Here is a 21,906-nt window from a genome sequence, read left to right on the forward strand (position 1 = left end):
TGAGATACAGCCTGGTGACAGACAGACGGACAGTGGAGTCTTAGTAATATTAGGTTCCCATTTTTTACCCCTTGGGTACGGTACGGAACCCTAAAAAACACCGTAAAAATAGTTTAATGTTAGTGTGTCTCACGACAGTTTAAATTGGATAAGTTCCAGTCTCTCTATTTACAATCGAATCAAAGCTAGCTTAACAATGTCAACAATAACGGACTGATAATGCTCTTCGCTGATAACATTTATTTGGCTCCCTTTGTTTGCCCTAATTAAACTTACCTAGCAAGAAAATACTACATAGTACTTACATACATAGGTATCGGAAACAGTTGAGGCATAGACCTAATATGTATTACATAGATGAGCTATACGCGTGCCTCCGTGAGGGACAAAACATACGCAAAGCGACAATATTAAAAACACGTTTTAACATTCCTGACAACATACCAAAAACAATCTACGTAATTCGGTCGGGTTATTTGTTGCCCACCATAAAGCGTACTAAATTTTTGGTGGGGAACAAACAAAAAGTGAGACTGTGACAAGGACAAGCAATAATACCGCTTTCTCTGCTACTCCTACTGAAATTTCTATAAGTGCATCTCGTTCGGTCGTTTGGCCCCTCCCCCGTGCCATCTCTATATTTATGTACCTCTATGAGTTTAGGTCACATTTACAATATCATCAAGGGCGGATCGCTTAACGGTGTGTGAGCGAGACAGCGCAATTACATAAAGAAAGGACGCTCCAGTGGGGAGACACTCCTCCTTTCGGGCAAACTCGGCTCCATTCGGCTCAGCATTGCTCCGAGCAATTATTAGGGTTGACACAACATGACGTCCCTTTGCGTGCACGGCTACAGATAAGATAATTACTTGAATTTTGACAACCCTAAATAGCCGAAAGGGATTATTCGCGGACGGTCTAGAAACTCTAGAACGCAAAATGACTAGTGTAACATTTTGCCTATATCGCTCTTAGTCTACATCGCGAACGGTCCAGAACACAATATGCCTACATCATTTGCCGTCGTTTTATCTTTACATTAGCGATGTCGACGGAGCCCCGCTACCGCGGGGCTTCTATTCTGTGTGGTTTGGCCTTCGGCCATTTGAAGATAAGTAACGAACCTAACCTACCTGTGTGATATAAAAAAGTGGTCATTTTCACCGTTCGCGATGTAGACTAAAAGCGATATTTAGGCAAAATATTACACTAGTCATTTTGCGATCTAGACCGTCCGCGACTATACCGCCGAAAGGGATAGTGCCATCGGCAGACATTAGAAAGGGACAGCATTATTCGACCCTGAATCGCTGTCAAACTTCGGTTTCGTCACAGAATAAATAATAGTACTAGGTACAGAAGACTCACTCTCTAACAAAACGCGTCTGTCACGATCAGCACAGATGTGGCCGCTAGGTGGCGACAGCGCCACGCGCGGCTTATGGCAAACCCCAAAATTGGGGTCGAACGGATGTACTTTACTTTTAGCTACCTGTAGTAAAGCGACGAAATCGCGGAGTGAGCCACGCCTGGTTTCTTTGGAAGTGTCCTTTCTGTACGGTAGTACAGTCGCCATCAGATATATTGGAGCGGCCAAGGTTGTAATATGGCGATTAGCCAGTTTCAATGTTTAACAGTAACACTCTGGTTTACTGCAACATAAACGCATATTGCTTGTGTAAGCGCAACCTAACGTGTATATATAGGCAGGCATTTAGAGAATAAACGTTCTTAAGTTCTTATACTATCACACATAAAGTGTTTCAATACATACTCCCTGCTACTGCTCGAAACCATATATATATAACTATCTTCTCCTGTTATTTGAAGGTGTTCACAATGTCTGCGATAACGCCCTGACAATAGAGGCGTGCTCAGATATTTGTTAGCACCTTCGCTCCTATTACTGGAGTCAGTTATGAAACGCTGCCATACATGACCCAAAAATTTTTTATTAAGCTATGAGCTTCATCACATCTGATATTTGAGTAATTCTAAGCATTTCTAGCCTGAAGTGGGGGGGAGGGTGGGGTACAAAGACGGCCGCCATCCGTCATCTTTAAAAAAAATCTACTCTGATCCTGGTGGGTACTAGGGCAAGTTTGGTATCATTTTCGTATAAACCAAAGACGTAGAATTCATTGCTGATATTTGTTTTTTCAATTTCATAGTAATTTTACAAGAAAAACGTAAAAAGGTGAAAAATTTGGTTGGAGATTTTTGCTACGCGAAGCCGAAACTACAAAAGATAGAAAGTTGAAATTTGCACACTAGATTACATTTATAAAGTGTACAAGAGATAAGAAGCGATTTTGAGAAATTCAACCCCTAAGGGGTTTAAAAAGGGGATGAAAGTTTGTATGGGGTTCAAGTTTTATTTTAAGCTAGGAATTTGAAACTTCGTAAAACGATATATTATTAAAATACAAGAAAACTAATTTCAGCGTTTTTGAAAATTCATCCCCTAAGGTGGTGAAAAAGGAGTTGAAAGTTTGTATGGATATCAAAAAAATTTTCGAACGCGGGACTTGAATCTTTGTATTTGGGGATATTATTAAAAGACAGGAAAAGTAATTTCAGCGTTTTGTAAAATTCATCCCCTAACAGGGTTAAAAAGGGGTTGAAAGTTTGAATCCATTACAAATCCGAGTAGACACACATTTCTTATTGCCTCCCAGGCTTGAAATGCTTAGAATTACTCAAGGAACATATGTGATGAAGCTCATAGCTTAATAAAAATTTTTTGGGTCAACTTTATAACTGCTTCCGCTATATACACGGTGTAACATGAGGAAACCGAATAATTTTAACCACGCATTTCTGAGGTCAAAAGAAGTCAAAAATGTAATATGAGTTTAGGTCAATTTCGCCAAAAAAAAATTTTTTTTTGTTTTTTTCTTTTCAATTTTTTGAATGTATTTTTACATAAAAAATAAATGTTATTAGTCTTAAAATTGATTTTTACATTTTTTTTTCGTAGAACCTACTTTTTGCAAAGTGTTACTTGTCACTTTTTGACATCTATCAATAAGGATATTTAGAGTACTTCCCATAGCAGCAACATCACCATCAAAAAGGCCTTTTACACTATGTAACAATAAAAACTTGTTTTTTTTAAATAATAATATCTCTTAAAAACCTAGGCGAATTTCAAAAAAGTTTATAGGACATTTTTGTCTCTAAATATGATCAGGAATACGCTGTTAAAATTATTCGGTTTACTCATGTTACACCGTGTATATCTGATGGCGACTGTACTATTACTTAAGCCCGATTTAGACGACGCGTGAACTCGCATGCGAGTTTCATACCATTGCGGGGTTTGATTGGTCGGTTGAATTGGACCTAATCTTACAGTCCGCCATGTAACTAAAATCGCATGCGATTTCGCGCGCCGTCTAAATCGGCCCTTATTCAGTGCCAATGCACGAAATTTTTAGGGTTCCGTACCCAAAGGGTAAAACGGGACCCTATTACTAAGACTTCGCTGTCCGTCCGTCCGTCTGTCACCAGGCTGTATCTCACGAACCGTGATAGCTAGACAGTTGAAATTTTCACAGATCGGGGGGCACGGCAGTGCCCCCGCCAAGTCGAGCGCGAAGTAAACACTGCCGTACCATCCTTTACTGGAACCATTTCGCCGCATTTTCAGGCCCCTATTTGAGAACCTCTGGATAAGACCAGAACGCAGAAATTTTGGTCATCCAGTAAGCTATAATCACATACTTAAAATCCAAACTTTCAAGTCTGTAGGTCATTTAGTTCCGAAGTTAAGCGAAAGCAAAGTTTCGCATTTATGAAACTCACTCATGATCATCAGAATAGAACTAGTACTTCCCATAAACTCAGAGAGCTGAAATTTGGTACAGAGTTAGGGTTTAATGGCCACATAAAGGGAAAACCTAAAAATATTGCAATATCAGTCACGTTTTAAAGATCTAAGAACTGCATAAGTAAGTTTGTAATCCCATATAAATATATGATATTACAAAGTTACTGTTGCAGTTCCTACAAATAGTAGGTAAAGTAAAGGTACACTACGATGTACGATGTGAGTATCAATGAAGATATGTTTAGTTATGATATGTGTATACATAGTATGGGTATGAGTACCCGAAAAGAAGGACTGCCTACAAAAAGAGATGAGATCCCATCAAAAACATTACATGTAAAAAGGTGCAAGTCTCGCAACACTTTTACTACAAAAAAGTTTTGAGATGTAATGTGAAACCAAGTCGGTTATTTTAATCAGTGCCAGGAGGTTTCTACAAAAAGAAGTGAAATCCCACCAAAAACATTCTGTAAAAAACTAGCCAAGTCTCGATGGAGCTGCTTGTTTATCTCTAAAAAGTAATGAAATCTAGACAAAGTCGTGCCAAGTCTAAGGTTCCTTACTGCGATTTCTTTATTATTATAGTTAATGTTGTGTGACTTGGCCGTTGAAGGGTACACAAGGGTACAAAACCAGGTGCTCCATGACACCATTGCACCAATCTGTCGCCAGAACCGCTACCCATTGACGATGGAAAATTGCCACTTGGAAAACGTTGATTCAATAACCCAGTCAATTGTAGGCTTGATAAAGCTGCGTATTTCAATAATACTTATGTATGGGCGAGGGCTGAAAAACACTTCTTTTTGGTGCAATGGCAGATTGGTGCAATGGTGTCATGGAGCACCTGGTTTTGTACCCTTGTGTACCCTTCAACGGCCAAGTCACACAACATTAACTATAATAATAAAGAAATCGCAGTAAGGAACCTTAGACTTGGCACGACTTTGTCTAGATTTCATTACTTTTTAGAGATAAACAAGCAGCTCCATCGAGACTTGGCTAGTTTTTTACAGAATGTTTTTGGTGGGATGATGTATTTCTGTTGCCGCTATAACAACAAATACTAAAAACAGAATAAAATAAAGATTTAAATGGGGCTCCCACACAACAAACGTGAGTTTTGACCAAAGTTAAGCAACGTCGGGAGTGGTCAGTACTTGGATGGGTGACCGTTTTTTTTGCTTTTTTTTTGTTTTTTTTTTGCATTATGGTACGGAACCCTTCGTGTGCGAGTCCGACTCGCACTTGCACGGTTTTTTTCGTTATCGTTATCATACTCATATTTTAATAAATAGGTAATCTCCTTAATACCCTGAAAGTTGTCTGAAAGCATTGTCCTGAACGGCGCCATTAAATTATCCGACTGAATAAGCCCGCCTACGTCGCCACTAGGGTTGCCAGATGGTCGGGATTTGGCGGGATTCTCCCGATTTTTAGCAAGTGTTCCCGATTCCCGACGAAGTGAAAATTGTCCCGAAAAACAGCTTCACGTTATAAAACAATAATATCAAGTACCGAACTGTAGTCTAGCGAGCGAGCGACTCAAGATCTCAAAGAATTTATACTATTTTGATTTAAAAACGTCTATGGGCAGAGCAGCTGATGTAGTGCCAATAATGTAAAATAGCGTTGTTTTTTTTTCCCGACTTAAGTCCCAAAATTCCGAAAAAAAAATTTTTTTTCCTGATAATAGCACCTTTCGGTCTGGCAACCCTAGTCGCCACAGTTCAATAACTTTGATAACGTCTTAAAAGACTGGAACTACCACAGCACATACGACCTTATGAACCGACCGACAGTGACGTTACTTTAGAAAGGCCTTAATGGTACTTATTTACATAATACCAACGATTACAGGGTTTTTGATAAAATGACTAAAGTTAGACCAAGAAAAGTCTGCAGCAATTTTGATAGCCCACGCAGTGCAATGTTATTATAAACGTCAAACTTCTATGAAATTATGACGTATATTTAAAAACACTTGCACTGCGTGGGCTATCAAAATCGCTGCAGACTTTTCTTGGTCTAACTCTAGCTGTGCCCGCAGCTTTACCTGCGTGAGGCGTGGCTCACTCCGCGATTTCGTCATGTCGCTACAAGTACATGCGGCCCACACCAATTTTAGTGTCTAGCCATAGTAGTTGCCGCGCACCGCTACGGAACGAACGCCTGCTCGCGCTGACGCCACCTTGCGGTCATATCCGTCGTAATAGACGCGTTTTGTTAGAGAGTGAACCTTCTGTACCTAGTATTATTATTTATTCTGTGGCTCTGTGCCCGCGCGCCGCGATTCCTCGCAGTGCATTCGTACGCACGCGCCAAAGCGATCACATTATTTATATCAATATCAAAACCTTAACAAAAATCTGAATACGGCTTAGAACAACAACTGTATAAATTCTATAAATGGCGTGGCTTTGTGTATATCAGCTTTGTTATGCAGGGCTGGTTTATTGTTAGGCTAATGCCCATAATGGGCTCACATCATTTTAGGTCTTAGAGGATATAACCAAACGGGGACGCCTTGTCTGTAATTTTCGGTACATTTTATCCCGGCAATCCCGGCAGTTTACCACGGCTCCGCTGGGGTCCGCTTGACAACTAAACCCATGATTTGACGTAAGCACTAGTTTTTACGAAAGCGATTGCCATCTTACCTTCCAACCCAGAGGGGAAACTAGGCCTTATTTCTTTAGCTCTTAGTGCTTATTGATTGAAATAAATAAATGATAAAACTCAATACCGACGTCGACAAAATAGATCATGTTCTCGATAAACCTACCTACGTACATAATTGTAATTACATCGGCAGATAAATAGCTACAGTCGCCATCGGATAAATCGGAGCGACCAAGGTGCTCAATAATATCAATAATATCTGAGCATGCCATGCATTTAAACGTCTAGATCATATAGGTTTTGTTGAGATATTTGTGAGCACCTTGGCGCTCCGATATATCTTATGGCGACCATTGGTACATCTTTTAGAATTTATTCTTCCAAATGCAAGTATGTTCCGTGTAGATAAATAGATAAGTAGATTACCTTATGCGGCCTACTTAATATAGTTGATAAATGGTAATATATTATTTGTTAACATCATCCCACCAAAAACATTCTGTAAAAAACTAGCCAAGTCTCGATGGAGCTGCTTGTTTATCTCTAAAAAGTAATGAAATCTAGACAAGGTCGTGCCAAGTCTAAGGTTCCTTACTGCGATTTCTTTATTATTATAGTTAATGTTGTGTGACTTGGCCGTTGAAGGGTACACAAGGGTACAAAACCAGGTGCTCCATGACACCATTGCACCAATCTGCCATTGCACCAAAAAGAAGTGTTTGTTTCAGGCTCGCCCATACATAAGTATTATTAAAATACGCAGCTTTATCAAGCCTACAATTGACTGGTTATTGAATCAACGTTTTCCAAGTGGCAATTTTCCATCGTCAATGGGTAGCGGTTCAGGCGACAGATTGGTGCAATGGTGTCATGGAGCACCTGGTTTTGTACCCTTGTGTACCCTTCAACGGCCAAGTCACACAACATTAACCATAATAATAAAGAAATCGCAGTAAGGAACCTTAGACTTGGCACGACCTTGTCTAGATTTCATTACTTTTTAGAGATAAACAAGCAGCTCCATCGAGACTTGGCTAGTTTTTTACAGAATGTTTTTGGTGGGATTTCACTTCTTTTTGTAGAAACCCCCTGGCACTGATTAAAATAACCGACTTGGTTTCACATTACATCTCAAAACTTTTTTGTAGTAAAAGCGTTGCGAGAATTGCACCTTTTTACATGTAATGTTTTTGATGGGATCTCATCTCTTTTTGTAGGCAGTCCTTCTTTTCGGGTACTCATACCCATACTATGTATACACATATCATAACTAAACATATCTTCATTCATACTCACATCGTACATCGTAGTGTACCTTTACTTTACCTACTATTTGTAGGAACTGCAACAGTAACTTTGTAATATCATATATTTATATGGGATTACAAACTTACTTATGCAGTTCTTAGATCTTTAAAACGTGACTGATATTGCAATATTTTTAGGTTTTCCCTTTATGTGGCCATTAAACCCTAACTCTGTACCAAATTTCAGCTCTCTGAGTTTATGGGAAGTACTAGTTCTATTCTGATGATCATGAGTGAGTTTCATAAATGCGAAACTTTGCTTTCGCTTAACTTCGGAACTAAATGACCTACAGACTTGAAATTTTGGATTTTAAGTATGTGATTATAGCTTACTGGATGACCAAAATTTCTGCGTTCTGGTCTTATCCAGAGGTTCTCAAATAGGGGCCTGAAAATGCGGCGAAATGGTTCCAGTAAAGGATGGTACGGCAGTGTTTGCTTCGCGCTCGACTTGGCGGGGGCACTGCCGTGCCCCCCGATAAATACATTAGTGTAATAGATTATTATTGTGTTCGTTTTATACTATAAGTGCCCGGTATGTATGTGTCTGTCTGTCTGTATGTCACAGGCGTATTACTCTACTATAAGGTACATTTTAAATCATTCAGCGCTAATCATGACACATTGTCGTTTTGCCTCTATGAAGCATTTTCGGTACAAACCGGGAAACCCATGTTATATGATACGATGTAGCTCTACGACCGTAACTCAGCAGCGAAATTAGACGCAGTGTGCCATGCTCCAAAGAGGAAAGAGGTGTAGAATGCTAATACATATTAATTAGTATCCAATCAAGTTTCAGTTTTCGTAACAGCAGGTTTTGGCATAAAAATCATATTTTGGAGGGTTTGATTTCGGCCAAAAAACTACTGAAACTTATTAAGTTATTAACTTACTGTCACATTAAAACTTACGAGCGAAAGGTGTGGTGTCATCTTTTCGAGCGATTGTGCCATTACATAGCTTTGGCTTACTCTCGACTAGATGGCAATACTTATAGACATTTATCAAATTTAACACAAATCAGTGAAAAAATAAGGATCAGAAGTCAAATGCTGTTCTAAAAAAGTGTTAATCATTTGTGTCTAAAGATGGCAGTAAATGTACTGACTACATAATTTACTTTGACAATATCTAGACACGCGGCAGCGTGTCAAGCCAAGTTCAAGCAAAGGAACTGGCCAGCCAGCGCCAAGTGTAATATTACACGAACCACTTGGTGCCACTTTTGACCCTTCTATAACTCAAAACATCTTTAACGTAAACACATAAAACTACGTGTGTTTAATTATATCCATAAGGACATCTAGAAGCCCAAATTTCATGAAGCTAGCTCAAACGGTTATAAAGATATGAAGGTCAAAAAGTCGTAAATTTTAAGACTGACTGACAGACTTATAGTACCTAAACCTAACCTACTTCCAGATGATCTAGAAGGATGAAATTTGGAATCCAGCTCAGTTATTGTGTGAAAGCGTAGGAAAAAATCTAAAAATAAAAAAAAGTTATAAAGTAGGGGGGGTCCCCATACAAAAAAAACATTTTTTATTGTGACTGACATATAAGTACCTAAACCTAACCTACTTCCAGATGACCTAGAAGGATGAAATTTGGAATCCAGCTCAGTTATTGTGTGAAAGCGTAGGAAAAAAACTAAAAATAAAAAAAAGTTATAAAATAGGGGGGGTCCCCATACAAAAACACCATTTTTTATTGTGACTGACATATAAGTACCTAAACCTAACCTACTTCCAGATGACCTAGAAGGATGAAATTTGAAATCCAGCTCGGTTATTGTGTGTAAGCGTAGGAAAAAATCTAAAAACAAAAAAAAGTTAATAAATAGGGGGGGTCCCCATACAAATTTCTTTTTTATTGTGACTGACATATAGTACCTAAACCTAACCTACTTCCAGATGACCTAGAAGGTTGAAATTTGGAATCCAGCTCGGTAATTGTGTGTAAGCGTAGGAAAAAATCTAAAAATAAAATAAGTTAAAAAATAGGGGGGTCCCCATACAAAAAACCTGTAATACGCGCTAAACAACCGGCCAACGGTGTGTCGTTGGCGGCGCGCGGCACCACATAATTAATACAAAGAACAAAGTAAAAAACATGCAGCGGAAACACAAGAAAAAACATTAAATCTCAATACCTGCCTAGTTTTCTTTACAAAAAGTATTGATATCCCATCAAAAACATAAATGTAAAAAAGGAGAGCCAAGTTCAATACAAAAATTGTGCTTGGCTGTGGGGTTCGCCGCAAAAAGAATGGAGATCTAAATGAGTGCCAAGTTCTATGCAAAATCCAAATATGTATTTATAGGAACAAAATAACATTATAAACAAGTATTAAACTCTATTTCTTTGCTTTGTTGGATACCTATAACAATTGCTGTTATTTAAAAAAAATGTGAGATCTTAAAGTAGGTAGGTTAGATTTGGCTTGGCCAGTTTTTATCAGAATTACAAAATATATATGTTGAATAACTTTATAAAATGACTGATGTAATGAAAACTGGCCAAGTCAAATCTAACCTGCTTTAAGATCTCGCATTTTTTTTAAATAACAGCAATTGTTATAGGTATCCAATAAAGCAAAGAAATAGAGTTTAATACTTGTTTATAATGTTATTTTGTTCCTATAAATACATATTTGGATTTTGCATAGAACTTGGCACTCATTTAGATCTCCATTCTTTTTGCGGCGAACCCCACAGCCAAGCACAATTTTTGTATTGAACTTGGCTCTCCTTTTTTACATTTATGTTTTTGATGGGATTCCTCTAGTCTAAATTCTCTTTGGCCGGGGCCTATTGGGCCTTAGGGCTTATCCGCCACTGTGCTTTCAACTTCATGCACAAAGTAATTGTTAACCTATTTAATTGTTGACTAAGTACAGTCGCCATCAGATTAATCGGAGCGTCCAAGGTGTTCACAACATCTGAGCACGCACTCTAACGCCCTGACAGTAGGGGCGTGTTCAGATATTTGCGAGCGCCTTGGCCGCTCCGATATATCTGATGGCGACTGTACCTACACCATGTTATAGAAAATAACTGGGTCTTAAAACAGAAATATTTATCATCAGGTTTATCTTATTTTATTTATTTATCTTGGTGACGATTTAGATTAGGTTTAAATGAAATATTACAATTCTTTTGTGATACATGTGACTGTTATCTCTTATTATTATCAATCATAAATAAAAGAGTTTACGTATTATGATAATTTTGTCCGTGTTTTTTTCAGTTTCAAAACCTGCAGGCTCCATAGCCTCAAAATTCACATCTAAATTAAAAACTTTAAGCTAATATTATGCTGATGAAAATCACGATTTGGGAGTACTAAAGTTTAACTTAAGTCCAGGTTTTAAGTAACAGTAATTAGCATGGTCAATACTGGGGGGGAGGAGGGAGTAGGTACGCTCAGGTATGCGACGCTGGGCTATTGGCCAACACCTCAAGTCCATCATACACGTCCCCGTCGTCCCTGTATCTGCCGCCGCGGATCAGGGCCGAACCCACCCAGGGTCTCATTGGTGGGTGGGTCGTCCCTCCTGGGCAATGCTAGTGGTCGGATCGGGCGTCGCTATATTTACCAACTTACCCCGGACCACTAGTAGCGAAGTATGAGGGCCCCGCCTGGTGTGGGCCACGCCAAATGTTGTGGCATTCCAACCCGCCAGGTGTTCCTGTCCTTACCCTAGAATTCCATCTTTCAATCCCATGATCCAAAATGTCACTTCCTTTCTTTATTCCCGTCTCAACTTTCCTTCTTCTAGGGTTTGCAGTCCGGAGCCTGAATGTGCGGAATAACCCTTCCGCACATTTGGGACCCGGAATGCAAACCCTAGACTTCCCTTTCACTCCACAACTCCTACCCCACTCCAAGAGGAGACAACCTCTTTAATAAACCCCAATCTAAGGTGGACCAATCGTGCCGAGAGATGCGTGGCTGAGGGGGAGCTCAGTCGCTAACGATGACCCTCGATACCGGGCAACCTCGAGGTGTATTTTGCCTTGTTCCAGCAAGCGGGGCTCTGCTGGCAACTGACCACATTTTTCCCTAGCTTCTCGTGGGATTTGTATGGAAGAAGCAAATAAAAAAACTGAAGGTACCCTGGAAGACCTATGCCAGGAACTAATGCCCCTGATGGTAGGTGCGGAAGATTCTGCCCAAACATCGGAGCAAGCCATGGAGGGAGTGGAGAGCGCCGACACGGTTGAAAGGAGCGATACTCATTGCCCAAACAACCCAACGGAGGCTCCCAACCCTGACATGCGCAAGTCCGTCAAGAAATTGACGGGCTCTGTGAAGGGCCGCTACAAAGCTCTTAGAGGACTAGGAGTGGCGCACGAGGAAGCGCTACAACTGTCCGCAAAGAGCTTTGCGGAACTTAAAAAGATGGGGTACAAGTTCGGGTCCTCACACTCCAAACCCGAGCCGAAATCGGCCAAACGGCCGCGCTCGGAGGAGAAATCGCCACAGGGTAACGCTAGCAAGTTCCCAAAGGTGAGTGAGAGCCCTACAACCCAACCCCAACCTCCACAACCCTATAACGAGGTCCTTAGCCAAGTCCGGGTCGGAATCAAGGACTCCAAGCCGATGAATGTCGCGCAATTGGGGTCCCTATGCAATACCATCCTGCAAAAGATTGCGACCCTGGAAATGGACAAGGGACCAAAGTTTAAGGGTTACGCTTACAAGCCAGGCTGGTTACTCATTACATGCAGTGACCAAAGATCTAAAGCCTGGCTTGAGGAAATAACACCAACCCTAAAACCATGGCCGGAAGCCAACCTCGGGGTCATCCCTGAAAATGAGCTTCCTAAGCCTAATATAGGGATGGTGTTCATTCCTGAGATAGACGACTCCAAGGTCAAGCAGTCGCTATCTCTACTCTATGCGCAGAACCAGGGGCTGCACACAGAGTTATGGAAGATTCTCCACACCAAAGTCGAAAAGGGCGGGGTTATGGTAACCCTGTCTCTAGACGACGTGTCGGTGGAGAACCTTCAAAAAAAGGGCCTAAAGGCAAACCTAGGTTTCCGGGAGGTCCAGTTTCGGCTAAAGGGCCAACCTAAGACCCAACAGCCAGAAACGCAACCCACCCAAAACCCTACACCGCAGCCTGCAATCCCTGTCCCACCCACCACCCTAACCCAAACACCCGCCCCAAAGGTGCCTTCCGGCCCAAAGCGGGCGGCTCCTTCCACCTCCAATCCTACTCCAGGATCCTCGGGGATGCAGCGGTTTCTCGCCAACAGGGGAGGCCACAGGGGCAAAAACCGTCCAAGGGGTAGAGGGAACGGAGGAGGCCACCAAGGGCACAACAGTGCCCACCGCCGTGGCAAATAACGACGCAACCAGGGGTAGGGGGGTGATGTTCCTACAGGCCAATCTACACCACGCCATAGCGGCCACTGCGGTCGTAGAGAAACTCTTCGGCGAAAATGGCCTGGACATCGCCCTCATACAAGAACCATGGATAAACAACAAATCCATGGTAACAGGACTCAACAGAGCAGGAAAGGTACTAATCGACGAAAAAGGTGCTAAACCGAGAGCCTGCATCGTATTTAACAAAAACATTAACTTCTTGCCTGTTGCAGAACTATGCAGTGAAGACACCGTAGCTGCCTATGTCAATCTCAAAGGGAGAGGAGCACTGAAGGTAATAGTTTGCTCCGCCTACCTGCCCGGAGAGAAGCAAGACCCTACAGAAGAACTGACTAAAGTGCTAGAGTACGCTCAGGCACAAAAGGCGGAACTTATTGTGGGGTGTGATGCCAACGCCCACCACACCATCTGGGGGAGCACTGGAATCAACAAAAGGGGTGAGTTACTATCCCAATTTATCTTTACCAATTGTCTGCACTTGTTGAATAAGGGCAACACGCCCACCTTCGTAACTAGAGCTAGGCAAGAAGTATTAGATATAACCTTTGCTACTGAAAAGGCGGCAAGCTGCCTAGTCGACTGGCGAGTCAGTAGCGAAAACTCAATGTCGGACCACAGACATATTTTGTTCAGTGTTAAAGACTCTCTAGCTAGGGAATCACTAATGCGTAGAAATCCAAAAGAAACGTCATGGGAAGCCTATAAGACTGACCTCGAAAACCGTCTAAAGGATTTACCAAAATATGTTAAAACACCAGACTCTCTCAACCTAACAGTCGACTTATTATCCGAAGGCATACTTAAGGCCTACGAACAAAATTGTCCTTTGAAGGAGTCAAAAACTACTAACTCAACGACGTGGTGGAACAAAAGGCTAGAAAACCTCCGCAGGTCCACACGTCGCATATTCAATCACTCTACCACACCGAATGAGTGGGAAAGGTATGGTAGAGCACTGACTGAATATAATAAACAAATCAGGAAGGCAAAAAGGAAGTCCTGGAGAAGGTTTTGTGAAGAGATTGCCCAAACTCACAAAGGAGCACGAATTCACAAAATACTCTCCAAGACACCAACCAACTACCTCGGTCTTCTTAAAAGACCAGATGGCACTTTTACGAACACAGAAGAGGAAACTCTAGACCTGCTCAGAGGCACCCACTTCCCCGGTTCGTACACAACCAGTAACACACAGTTATGCGCCCAAAGGAATAATCAAATCCACAGGGCACGCAATATAGACTGGAATTTGGCAACTAACATCTTTAGACCAAACAAAATTAAATGGGCTTTGGGAAAATTTAAACCATTTAAATCGGCGGGAGAAGACGGAGTGTTTCCAGCGCTTTTACAGCAAGGACAGGACCTCCTCCTCCCGCATCTGGTCAGAATATTCCGAGCAAGTTTTGCGTGGGGAATTATACCAGATCAATGGACTAGGGTCAAGGTACGATTTATACCAAAAGCAGGGAAAAAGGACTATTCACAGCCTAAATCCTTCAGACCCATTAGTCTAACATCGTTCTTACTCAAAACGATGGAAAGAATCATTGATCAGCACATTAGAGCGAAATACCTGGTGGAGAGACCACTAAGCGTAAACCAACATGCTTACCAAAAGGGAAAATCTACGGAGACTGCCCTACTCGACCTGGTTGACAAGGTGCAAAAAACCCTAGAGGAAAAGCAAACCGCTCTATGTGCGTTCCTTGATGTTGAAGGTGCTTTCGACAACACGCCCACAGAGACCATACTCAATGGTATGACATCAAAGGGAGTAGACGAAATCACCACCAGATGGGTACATAGCATGCTCTCGAACAGAGTAGCCACTTTGACCATGAATAATATAGAGCATGCATTTTATACCACTAGAGGGTGCCCACAAGGAGGCGTTCTATCCCCACTATTATGGACCCTAGCAGTGGACCAACTTCTTGCAATCATGTCAGGCCAAGACTTTGACACACAAGGATATGCCGACGACCTTGTAGTTATCGTCAAAGGCCCTTGCCTCAGCACCATATCCAACCTAATGCAAGGAGCTCTAAACACAATATTCAAATGGTGTAAAGAAAATGACTTGTCCATTAATCCGAGCAAGACTGTAATAGTACCATTCACAAGGAAACGGAAGCTCGATAAACTAATAAAACCAAGACTTAATGGACAAATAATACCGTTCTCGGATGAGGTCAAGTATCTAGGGGTCACTTTTGACCAAAAGTTAACTTGGAACCCTCACCTGAGAAACATTATGCAAAAAGCAAAAATGGCCATGTGGTCATGCTGTCGAATGGCAGGAGCAAGATGGGGCTTAAGACCCAAAATTGCTATGTGGTTATACACAGCGGTAGTGAGGCCAATTGTCACCTACGCCTCCGCAGTCTGGTGTAACAAAACCAACCAAAAGACAGCAATAGACACTCTAAACAGCCTGCAACGCACGGCTTGTTTAACAGCTACAGGCGCCTTCTCCTCGACACCGGGAGCGGCCCTAGATGCACTGCTAGACATCATACCACTCCACCTGCAGGTGCAAAAGGAGGCCAAGCAGTGCGTCTACAGAATATGCACGCTAAACAGGCCAAAATGGCGCTCTCAGGCATTAGCCAATCTAAAGGCCTGGGTTTTTGCAAATAGAACCCTTAGCATGCCCACTGATGACACGCACACCGAATGTCATCTCACCAAACTGTACACAGTAGAAATACCTCCTAGAGACAAATGGATCAACAACCAAATGTACGTCGAAGAGGGAAGCCACGTTTGGTATACAGATGGTTCCAAAAAAGGCAATGATGTAGGATGTGGGATCTATGGTGAGAGACCTAAGCTCAGAGCTAGCGTCAGCATGGGCACACAGGCCTCAATCTTCCAGGCAGAAGTCTTCGCCATCAACAAATGTGCGGAGATCAACCTGGATAGAAACCTAAGACACCAGCATATCTACATCAACTCAGACAGCCAGGCTGCTCTGCTGGCACTAGAATCCCTTGAGTCAAACTCAAAACTAGTCCAGAACTGTAAAACAAACCTAAATGCACTGGCTAACTCCAACAAGGTCACACTTAGATGGGTACCAGGGCACTCCGACATTAACGGAAACGAAGAAGCGGACGAACTTGCTAGAAAGGGCGCAGACACACCCCTGGTCGGCCCAGAACCGTTCTGTGGAATCACAAAACGGGATGCATATTCTCTGCTCAGCAAGTTAGAAAAAACGAGAGCAACCGAGTGGTGGAAGTTCGTTAAAGGACAAGAACACTCGAAAGCTCTAATCAAAGGGTTCAACAGCAGAACTGCTAAGGAGCTTTTAGGACTCAAAAGGCACAAAACCTGCGCGGTGACCAGAATACTGACTGGACACTGTAAGTTGAATAAACATATGTTTCAAATTGGGAAGAAACAAGATGCGACATGCAGGTTCTGTCAGGAGTCAGAGGAGACTGCAATGCACATTCTCTGCTCTTGTGGACCACTAATGTCAAAAAGAAGTACCTACCTAGGGCGACACGTAGTGCAACCATATGAGGTACAGAACATTACGGCCCAAAGAATCTGGAACTTTCTGGATGCAACGGGCATTAGTAATGATCTTTAAAGGGCCGTCACAATAGATCAATGCTGGTCGATGCGACACTCAAAGGCCCACAACACCACAATAATAAATAATAAATGGTCAATACAAAAAAGGTTTTCAGTTTCTAAATGTACTGTCAGCAACATTTACTTGCATGCAGGAGTGGTAATAGTTTAGCTGACTGTAATTCTTAATGTTAACAAATTTTTTTTTTTGGGAAGTCTGGGTTATTAAATAAGACCTTATGAATTAATAAAAAAAAACTGGAATCAGCACAGAAAAGTAGCACATACATCATGTTAACGAAAACCTTGCGAAAACGGATATTAAAATAAGATAAGGTTTTACAGTTTCGATAAAAACAGTGTTAGGACACTTAGGACTAAAAGTGTAACAACAATAACCATTATAAATATACGATTTAACCTTTATATAAGAAAACATCAACATTTTACAACTATTGGAATTTCGGGAATAATATTGGAACACAACTTACTTTAAAAAAAAAAACATTTTTTTAAGAAGACGTACCTCGGAGAGCAAAGGCGCTCTGTCCAAGTGCTCAGAAGAAGCAAAGGCTGATTCGAAATATACTCCGTGGTCTCCCGAGTCATATCTGGAGCTGCCCTCGTCCCACATCCTAGCTTCAGGTTCGTCAGACATTCTGGCGCCGTCACTTCTTGCAAAAAAAACTGTTCACACCATTACTACCCGAGTATATGCTAGAGGACTAGAGTACGGTCTTATTCGGTAGAATTTAATTAGTGTGTTTGATCACTTTGTCCAATTCATTAGACATATTATAAAGAAAAAACACTAGACACTGTCTGCGTCGTGATAAAATCTCGAACGTTTATCTATTCTACAGACGAGTGATTATGGCTGTCAAAATGAAATGTCAATAATGTCAATGCAGTGCGTTTTGTTTTTGCATAAAGTGATATTTTAAGAAACCACAGCAGCGGCAGAATCGGTTAATAGACGACCTAATAATGTACGACCGTACTATCTAGGGTCCACTTCTTTTCTTTTTACGCTAAAGATCAAAGAATATAATACTCACTAGGAGAAGAACGGTAACTCCATACAAAAAAATGTCCCCAACCGTTTATACGTTTATACTACTGGCGCCCTCAATGTGTACCAATGGAACTAAAGTTAACAACCGGTTTAGCCTGGCGGGTATTGGTATTATAGGTATATGGTAATTATGTTGATAAACATATTTGTTATCTTCATATCACGAAATATATGAAAGATGCAAATATTACACCTTGTTTGTGGTGTTATCTATTGATTTAAATAAAAGGCATATTTATGTTTATAACATTGTATTATGTTTTACATATAGAAATATACACTGAAAATTAAACCCTGACAACTTAATAAAAATAGACATTAATAAAGCGCATTCACAAAGTTTTCAGTATTATACAAATAACATTAGGCATGCCTACCTATTACACTTTACACACAGATACACTACACTTTACACACGGCATTTTACACAGATTTCTAACTTGTATTCATACATTTCTTCACGGTTAATTAATACGCTTTCCAGATGCGTTATGACTCGGTTCCTTCTGAACCCACTAAAGCTGTATAAATTTCACTCTGGCTGCTTCAACAGCCGTTGCTCCGCATTTAGCACATTTTCTATGTGCATTGCTGTAATCTATGTAGGTACAGACTTACAGTCTTAAGTGGTTGTACCGCTACGTTGTATTTATTATTTAAAGATTTAATAAATAAAATGTTCGTTATAGTTGGACAGAGTCATTGACAAATATATTTTTTATTATGGTGGGTAGACGTACCTACCCTCCATATATTTTATGAACATTGATAAAGACAGTTGGAAGCAAATATTCATTATAAAACTTAATCGCGTGTAATTAAGTTTTAAGCGTTTTAAGTCCCGTTTTATGATTCATTATGTATAAAATTCGTGATAATTTAAATCAGAGTTGGGAGCAATGTTGCTGTAGAAAAATGTTTTTATTTTTATTACTCGCAACTTTTTCTCGGAGGCCAACGCACACATAGAAGCTTCAGGCGCACACATGCGCAATTATTTGGGGACATAACTTTCTTAGGAAGTGAACAGGCCTTGCTCTAAAGATTCTCTTTGGCTAAGCAATGCAAAAGGCTCTATAGATGTGACAATTTCGTTTGATTTTATCGTGTTTTCGCTAGAGTCTGTGCGGAAAGAGAAGAGTCGTGGGATTTGAGGGCGCGCCAGTGATATTTTATGGTTTTTGCTATGCTGACAACACTGGTCACGTGATTATAGTACGACACTAAAGGTCATGATACTTGAATCCCTTTTGTTCCGGTTTATTACCACGGCTTACTAAACGGAGCCTGGTGGTGGTGTCGGCTCGCCAACTCAATCCCCTGATTTAGCGCAGGCACTAGTTTTCTTTTTAAAACACACTTGTTTTTATGTCTCAGATACTAAAAAGTGACAGTGCGATTGACAAAACTGCTAAAAGTGTTAAAACTAGTTAAGGCACTGGTCCCACCGCGAGCTAGTAAGCTATGAGCTATCGGCTATAAACACGAACAAAAGATAAGCACTCCCGTGTAAATAAAAGAGACACGGCGATATTTATAGTTACTCGCCCAGCGGTGAGCTATAAATATCGCCGTGTCTCTTTTATTTACACGGGAGTGCTTATCTTTTGTTCGTGTTTATAGCCGATAGCTCATAGCTTACTAGCTCGCGGTGGAACCAGTGCCTAAGAATCTGCCCAATACAACTGTAATTTTAGTACCAAACAAGATAGAGTCTCATTTATGTACTGCCTAATCTGTGCAGTCCAACAGTTATTAAAACCGGGTAGATCGGGTAGAAATTGGGCAATAGAACTGTAATTTTATCTGGGATATATTTCACCCATTGTAAACTTGACTTGTAATGTATGTGTACATTATTAATAATAAATATGGATATGAATAAAAATAGTGCATAAGGGATCATCCATTAATTACGTCACACGAATTTCTAGGTTTTTTGACCCCTCCCCCCTCCTTGTCACACTTGGTCACATTTTGCAAATCCCTCCCCACCTTGTGTGACGTCACATTTAGGCAATTTTGTTTTCAACGAAATCGGCAATACTAACTCGGCTTTATTTTTTTTATAAAAAAATATTTTTGGTAAAAGAAATATGTATTAGTAATTTTATAACGCAAAACCAATTAGGAACGAAAATTACCTACCTACTTCCAAAACCTCATTACTTAAATGTACAGCGATTAAAAAAATATAAATTAATTTTCGGTTACTGATGAATATTGATGAAGTTAAAGTGACGTCACAATGTTTATGACTCCCCCCTCCCCTATGTCACAACATGTCACATTTTCTTGACCCCCTTGCACCCCCTAATCGTGTGACGTAATTAATGGATGGCCCCTAAGTAGGTAGGCCTTATTGGGATATGTCCGGTTCTCTCATCTCACGATATTTTACTTCACCGAAAAGTCACTGCTAAATATGAAATATAATTTCGTAACTAACAGAACCTACAAATAAAGAAATATTTTATTAGAAAAAGTTTTATTCTTTGTAATCGAAGTCTGAATTAAAATATTCAATGTCACTTATGTTTGAGCTAGCTTCAGAACAACCAGGGACACTCATAGAACTATCTTCATCTGAACTCGATGTGCTTGAATCTGGCACGCAGATAACGAATTCTTGCGTATCACCTACTTAGCGGTCTTTTATTCGAGATACCGTAGGTACTTTTACACAATCCTGAAAAAAAAAATTACATATAAATATGCATAAAATGGCAAGTATCAAGACTATTTGTCAGTTATTTTAAAGACCATGAATGACCTGCATATTTATGAAAATTAATATTTTTTGAATGAATATACTTACCGATTATGTACCGGAGACAAGTTACTTAGGGGGCTTATTAAATAGGTAATTATTTAATATTAAATACAACATCAATACCCGCGAATAGCGGAAACACGTTCCGCGACTTTTTGTAAGTCGATAGTCGGCTTTTAGCCGTTTTCTTCCCGCTGACAAAACCGAACAACGTTAAATATAATTTTCCTTGTGGTTTTATGTACGGTTTTATCGTGTTTTGAAAATATTTTATACATAAAACTTGCGGTTTTTGTTAATAAATATACAATGACAGAAGTTTGTTTACTTTTTACATGACAAGGTGTCAAAGGTTTGATTGCCATATAAAATTTAAAATGTTAGTTCCCGGTTCTGCCACGACTCTTCTCTTTCCGCACAGACTCTACAATTTACCAGAATAACTACTTACATACTTACTCCGTTGGCTCAGCGACCCAAAATGAGACATGGCCTCCGACACAAGACAACGCCACTTTTCTCGGTCCTGTGCGACCTCTCGACTACTTACATAAAGATGGTCAAGCAAATCTTGTCAGTAGAAAAAGGCGCAAAATTCAAATTTTCTATGAGACGATATCCCTTCTCGCCTACATTTTTCAAATTTCCCGCCTTTTTCTACTGACAAGATCTGCTTGACCAACTATAGTTTCACTCTTTTTCTTATAAATCGCAAGCGTCTGTAAAGCCCAAGAGGTCTTTGCTTACGATGTTTATAGCAAATTTTCAGGCTCCGAAATTAGCCGAAATTGCATAAAAATGTAAGCCACTTATTAGAACGCCGCTTACGCTTACGCACGTAAGTACTAGACCTGAGGGGCTACCGCGAAAACCGAAATTCGCAAATTTCGGGGATCTTTCTCTTTGACTCCAATGAAGGCGTAATTAGAGTGACAGAGAAAAATGCCCGCAATTTGCGAACTTCGATTTTCGCAGTTATAGCCCTGTGATTTTAAGTGTTCTGTAGAAAACTTTGTTCACGGAACACTTATGGGATCACTTCGGTCTTGCAAATTATTATTTATATTATGGATATTGGATACTAAAGTGACAGCTTGATTGGCCAATATTAATACATACTACCGTATCATTCTGTTTTTGTACTAAAATGGGATTGGTCTGACAAAATAATAATCGTTCGAACAGTCATTATAGTTCCTGGAATAATAGAGCTCATTTTCTAATTTTCTAAGTCTACTATTTTTCTTGTGTCATTTAGGAGCGCATGCGGGGTAGTTACTTCTTTACTATTTTTCTTTTCGAG

General features: G+C 40.5%; 1 protein-coding gene across 1 annotated transcript in view; it reads right to left on the minus strand.

The window, feature by feature from the left end:
• Positions 1-17,601, minus strand: part of LOC134673870 (proton-coupled zinc antiporter SLC30A2-like) — a 63,663-nt gene extending 46,062 nt beyond the window's left edge. The window contains exon 1 of the mRNA XM_063531921.1: positions 17,282-17,601. Within this exon, the coding sequence (XP_063387991.1) occupies positions 17,282-17,413 (132 nt within the window). The 5' untranslated portion in view covers positions 17,414-17,601. The remainder of the gene's footprint in view (positions 1-17,281) is intronic.
• Positions 17,602-21,906: the final 4,305 nt, after the last annotated feature.

The sequence above is a fragment of the Cydia fagiglandana genome, chromosome 19, assembly GCF_963556715.1.
Source record: "Cydia fagiglandana chromosome 19, ilCydFagi1.1, whole genome shotgun sequence".
In the NCBI taxonomy this organism is placed as follows: domain Eukaryota; kingdom Metazoa; phylum Arthropoda; class Insecta; order Lepidoptera; family Tortricidae; genus Cydia; species Cydia fagiglandana.